This window comes from Talpa occidentalis, unplaced genomic scaffold, assembly GCF_014898055.3.
Source record: "Talpa occidentalis isolate TD23 unplaced genomic scaffold, MPIMG_talOcc4v2.1 talOcc4.7, whole genome shotgun sequence".
Taxonomy (NCBI): Eukaryota; Metazoa; Chordata; class Mammalia; order Eulipotyphla; family Talpidae; genus Talpa; species Talpa occidentalis.
Window position 1 is genome coordinate 109,445,903 of NW_023605083.1, and position 6,341 is coordinate 109,452,243.

At 42.9% G+C, this 6,341-nt stretch overlaps 1 protein-coding gene across 11 annotated transcripts in view; it reads left to right on the forward strand.

Annotated features, from left to right (window-relative positions):
* Window positions 1-6,332, forward strand: part of TEX14 (testis expressed 14, intercellular bridge forming factor) — a 91,739-nt gene extending 85,407 nt beyond the window's left edge. For 9 of the 11 annotated variants that reach the window (XM_054689710.1, XM_054689716.1, XM_054689714.1 and 6 more), the window contains one exon: window positions 881-1,263. In XM_054689710.1, the coding sequence (XP_054545685.1) occupies window positions 881-917 (37 nt within the window). In that variant the 3' untranslated portion in view covers window positions 918-1,263. Of the gene's footprint in view, window positions 1-880; window positions 1,264-3,107; window positions 3,331-6,287 lie in introns of those variants that run through there. The other 2 variants (XM_054689713.1, XM_054689715.1) reach the window with 2 other exon arrangements.
* The last annotated feature ends 9 nt before the right edge of the window (window positions 6,333-6,341 follow it).

Below are 6,341 nucleotides of genomic sequence, written 5' to 3' on the forward strand. Positions count from 1 at the left end.
ATGGCAAAGCTTTGAATTCACAGTTGCTCAATTTTTAAAATGTTAATGTTTCTAGTTAATTAAAATATAAGGTGAAAATGTCAATTTAAAAAAAATTTATTTATACGAGAACTGGGGTACAGTCAGAGGCGTAGGAAGGTGAGAGAATTCACTAGAGACAGAGTGGGGAGCAGAATAGGTAGACGGACCAAAAACACTGCTGAGGGGAGCAGCGGGCAAGGCAGGAGAGATCTGCCGCGCCACATGGGTTTCTCCCTGGCTGGCCGGGAATTGAACCCACGCTGCAGAGGCTGCGGACAGCTTCACAGTACGGCGCTCAACCTGCTGCAGGAGGCCCACTAATGTCAATTTTTTTAAAAAAGATTTATTTATTTATACAAGCACTGGGTACAGTCAGAAGCGCAGGAGAGTGAGAGAGAATTCACCAGAGCCAGAGCGGGGGAACAGAACAGGCAGACTGACGAAACACACTGCTGAGGGGAGCAGCGGGCACGGCAGGAAGGTCTGTCACGCAATGTGGGACCCTCGCTGGTGGCTGGGGATCGAACGGGTGCTGCAGAGGCTGCTGGCAGCTTCGCAGCCCAGGGCTCAACTGCTGCGCCACCAGGGGAGGCCCCCAATAATGTCAATTTTGATAGAGGCAGCACTAGAGCAGTTTAGACAGAAAGAGGGAATACAGAAGCTGTGGTTATCCTTTTGCAGTTATTTGCATTTCCATGATACAGTTTTTGTTCATAATCTCCCTTGATTATAAAGGTCAAAGTCCCTTTCCCTTTCAGTGCAACTGAATAGAATGAGGTTATCATTTGTGTCTTTAAAAAACATGCACCGACTTGAAACTCACATTTGTGTTCTCAAAAAAACCCCAACATCCTTACAGGATAATCGTGCTGGATCAGAGTGACTTGTCAGACTGACCAGAAATGGACCAGAAATGGACTCGTGGCCTGGCTCGAGTGTCCTGGTTGTGAGGCCCTGTCCCCCCCTCGTCTGCTTCAGTCACCATCAGGGCAATGGTTTGATCACTCACTCTGTGATCAGCTGCCACAATAGACATAAAAACATGGCCCAGTCTGTTTGCAGCACGTTTAGTCATATGTTTGCAGTCAGCTTTCTGGAAAATGAAAGGTAGTTTTGACTGTAGTTTCTCACTGTGCCCAGAATGGCCTTTGGTTTTGTTGAAACAGATTTTCAAAAAACCTTAACTTCTGTTATATAATAAAATGTTTACTTTTAATACCAGTTAAGTTTTCACTGTGTAAGATCTATTTTGAGTTGTTGGGACTCATGGGAGGAAAACCACTACCCAGAGAGGTTTTAATTTCAGGTAAAAGTTTGACAAATAAGCAACTACTGCTATCCCCACCATGCACACTGGCACCAGTTGTCTGTGGTTTATAACAGAAAGACTCTCTGCCTTCCTTTTGGCCAGGATTGCCATATTTCCATCCATCCCAGCTTGTGCTGACTTACATGATAAAAGGTGGGAATAAGACACAAGATATTTTTAACTCTTTAAGGTAATGAAGCATCATCTTTGTATATCAGATTATATACTTCACATCATTGGTGTTTGGAGGAAGGAAATTGTGCTAAGACTAAGATAACATTTTCCCTAATTTAGCCTCTTATGACTACTGCTAGATGCACAGATGTGTTTAGCTTACTTTTTAGAGGGTTGCTGTACCTTCATCTACTTCCACTTTGAAGCCTTCACATCTGAATAGAAACCTTTTCTTGGAAGCTGTATGCTGATGCACAGTACTAGCCTGCTAACATTTTATTTTGTCTTAGAAAGTAACAGGTCTTTGTGAAACTGAATAGTTCCTGTTGTGAATGGTCGTATTCAGACAGTTCTTAGCCCCTCAAAATTGTCCCCAACACAAATAGAATAGGAAGGTACAAATGAAGGCAACTATTGCTTGCCATTGTAAACAGAGGAAAGCCAAAGAAAAATAGTTAACAAATAATTCCACGTGTAAGAAATTTTGATGGATACATAGTCCTTCCACTCAAAAAACTTATTCTAGGGCCTCCCCTGGAGGCACAGTGGTTGAGCGCTGGGTTGCGAAGCTGCCTGCAGCCTCTGCAAGCACCAGTTCGATCCCTGGCCACCGGCGAGGGGCCCACATGGTACACAGACCTCTCCTGCCGCCCGCTGCTCCCCTCAGCAGTGTACTTCAGTCCTTCTGCCTGTTCTGTTCCCCGCTCTGGCTCTGGTGAATTCTCTCACCCTCCCATGCTTCTGACTATACCCAGTGCTTGTATGAATAAATAAATAAATCTTTAAAAAAAAAAAAAACTTTCTCTAGTTGGTGAGACAAAATCAGCATGCATAGGGGGCCTCCCTGATGGTGCAGGGGTTAAAGTCTCAGCACTGTCAAGCTATTGGCAGCCACTACAGCATGAATTCAATCCCTGGCCAGGGAGCTAACCCACATGGCACAGCAGACCTCTCCTGTCTTGCCTGCTGCTCCCCTCTGCAGTGTATTTTAGTAGATCTGCCTGTTCTGCTCTCCACTATGTCTCTGGTGAATCCTCTCAACTTCCCCCTTCTCTGACCTACATCCCAATTCTTGTATGCATAAATAAATAAAAATACATCTTAAAAAATCAATATGCCTAGATATCGTGTGGTAACATACATCTAAAGAGGTTTGAACCTATATCCCTAAATCACACAGAGTTGTAAACCAATGTAACTGCAGTAGAAAATAATACAATTTAAAAAAACAACATACACAGAAATATTAGGACAGATAGCAGACATATCATGATAAAGTGGTGAGTAATATTATAATGTCATCTAACTGTGTGTTCATAAAATTCTACACAAATTCCCACTCACGTGGATTGTAATCTTTTGTCTACAAGACCAGCAGAGTATCTTCTGTCTGGCCAATGACTAAGTAATTTGGCCGATGTTAAATAATGATTGTTGTGGTAGATATTGTTTATTGGTTGTGAAGCACCTATTATGTGCCAGGTATTATATATACATTAGTCCTTTTCTTGCATATGGCAGTCCCACTGTGTTTCTTTAGTATGCTGCTTCTCTCACTATCAGCAGTATTATTTCAAACTTCCATTCTTTACTTACCACCAAGATTCGACAGATGACTTTACCTCCAGCTTTGCAGAGAAAATAGAAGCCATCAGATGAGAACCAAGCTTCCCACCATCAAAACTATTCTCCTGACCCTACCTGTTCCGTAGAACTGAAGACCAGTTGCAGGTAGAGCACCTGATAGTGAACTAGAGATGGAGCTGTGATACACCTCTTCTTTTCACTTTCCTGCCCGTTGCAGTGAAGGAGGTGTGTCTCAATTCAGTCCAGGACCAATTTCATCTTCTGTTTGCCCAGGGTTATCTTTAGATTATCATATCCCTTTTTAATGGCTTCAACCCTTTCTTTATTGGTTTCTTTTCATCACTTAACACACTTTGATTTTTCCCATCTTTAAAAGGTGTTCCCTGGATTCCACTTGTCTTTCCAGACACTGCCACATCTCTTTCTTCCCACTGCAGTTAGAGTTCTTAAAAGAGCTGTCTACAGGGCCTCCCCAGTGGCGCAGCGGTTGAGCGCTGGGTTGCGAAGCTGCCCGCAGCCTCTGCGGCACCGGTTCGATCCCCAGCTGCTCCCTGGCCACTGGAGGAGGGTCCCACATGGGCGCAGACCTCTCCTGCCACCCGCTGCTCCCCTCAGCAGTGTACTTCGGTCCTTCTGCCTGCTCTGCTCCCCGCTCTGGCTCTGGTGAATTCTCTCACCCTCCCGCTCTTCTGACTGTACCTAGTGCTTGTACAAACAAACAAATAAATAAAAATACATGCCTCTTTAAAAAAAAAAAGTTGTCTACACCTGCAGTGTTTATTGCCTCACCTTCCACTCATTCCTCAACCCACCGTAATCTGAATTCTACTCTTTCTGTTCATTCTCTAGCTGATCCTAGGTCACCAGCAACTCATGTATTCCTAAATCCCAGGAGCACTCTTGGCGTTTTTGTCCATTTGACCTATCAGCTTGTTCCCTTTGGTTCCCTGATGTTACCATCTGGTTTTCTTTATATCGCTCTGGTACTCTAGCTCAGTCTCGCTTAGGGACTGTGCCTCTATTTTTTCTCACTCTGAGTTTCCCTCCTAAGAGACCTTGTTCATGCCCATGTGTAACTTCTCCACTATATGCTGATAACTTCCAGAGGTCTAGGACTAGACCTCTCCTCTGTGCTCATATGTCATCTTCCCATATATTCATTATCTCCACTTGAATTTCTTTCAGGTTTCTTACTGACATATTCAAAACTGAGTTTATCTTAAACCTTAACCTCTGGCATTCCCCTTCCATCTGGTTGTATTGCCCTCCGCTCAACCGTCCAGACCAGAACCCCAGGAGACATCCTTGATTCCTCCCATTCCTTTACCCTTCACATCAGTATATCAGTCATTCACACTTATTTCAACTTCCAAAACATGTCTGTTAACCCCACTTCTTTTTTTTTTTTTTAAAAGATTTATTTATGCATATAAGAACAGGGATGTAGGCCGGAGGCAGGGGGTGAGAGGATTCACCAGAGACAGAATGAAAGCAGAACAGATAGATCTACTGAAATACACTGCTGAGGGGAGCAGCAGGCAAGCCAGGAGAGGTCTGCTGTGCCATGTGGGTTAGTTCCCCGGTTGGGGAACACGTTGATGGAGAAGTTCAAACTCACTCTTACAATAGTCTTACAAAGAGAAATATATTCTTTGTAGACAAAGAAGTGTGATAGTCTCATGGTTAAAGATTAACAGTAAAGATTATAATCCTATTTAAATTAGGATCTTGTAGGAAAACTTTATTCAAGTCAACTAGTCTCAATTTTATGATGACAAGATATCAGATAAGTATAAATCAGTAAGAACGATTTTTACTTCAACCTGACTTTCCTCTAGTATCTTTAAAGTATGACTTGTAAGTATTCTCCCACTTTTATTCTTTTCTGTAAAACAAAATATAATGGCCAGCAAATATTTTATAGTCTGAATATTTGTGTAAATACCTCAAAGTGTCTCAATTTTTTTTGTGATTCCTGTTACCTAAAAATGTGTAGTTTTGGGGCCTTCCCGGTGGTGAAAGGGGTTAAGTCTCAGCACTAAGAAGCTATCAGCAGCCAGTGCAGCATGATTTCAATCCCTGGCTGGGGAGCTAACCCACATAGTGCAGCAGACCCCTCCTGTCTTCGCCTGCTGCTCCCCTCAGCAGTGTATTTCAGTAGATCCACTTGTTCTGCTCCCCGCTCTGTCTCTGGTGAATCCTCTCACACCACCCGGTGCCTCTGTCCTACACCCCAGCTCTTCTATACATAAATAAATCTTTTAAAAAAATGTGTAGTTTTTGTCTCTAATCAATGCAGAATTGAAGGAGTCAGAAACAGTGAGTCTGACCATCTTATAACCATAATGGTCCTTCAAAGTCAAAAGTGAAAGGTTGGATATGGGGTGGGGAGTGTATGAGAAAGAAGAGAGGAGGCATGTGAAAGGGAAAGAAAGGTGGCAGTGTTTCTTATGCAAAATGGTTATTCAAATCAATAAGGACCAGACACCAGCTGATTAGGATAGTTGAAAGGATTGTGAGTGTATGAGAAAGAAGAGAGGAGGCATGTGAAAGGGAAAGAAAGGTGGCAGTGTTTCTTATGCAAAATGGTTATTCAAATCAATAAGGACCAGACACCAGCTGATTAGGATAGTTGAAAGGATTGTGAGGAGGACACTCACGTTTAAGGTCTGACAACCACTTGCCAGACAGCGGTATCCCGATGAAGAAATGAAGACTCAGGCGAATCAAATAACTTGTCCAAGGTACACAACCAGTCATTTTTATGATTGAAACCATTGACTAACTCCAGATTCCTTCTATTATCCTACCCTCTCCTGGGCCAGGGAATGTGAAAATGATGTGAATGACCTGTAACCCCAGAGTCAGCCAAGCCACCTGTGAAACCTGAAAAAGACTAGTTCCTTTTTTTTTTATGTGTGTACATAGTGAAGTTTCAAGCAAAATTGGGACAACTTTGAACTATGTACCTTATTAAAATGGGTTGACACAGCCTGGTTGATTTGGGTAGTCTTGCCTTAGTAGGATATCCAGTCTAATTCCTTCTCTGAATGAGTGTTTGAGAATTCCTAGAATCTGAGGAGAGTAAGGGAGTCTGGAGCCTTCTTTGTACACCAGGAAACCCTGTTTCTGCCAAGAACTTGGCTAAAGCCTTGACGGTGTCAACTCCAAAGACAAATCTACAGTTTTATTGCAGGCACTGCTTGAGATTCTCTGAAGAACGATGACTGTACACCAGGATGTTATGTAG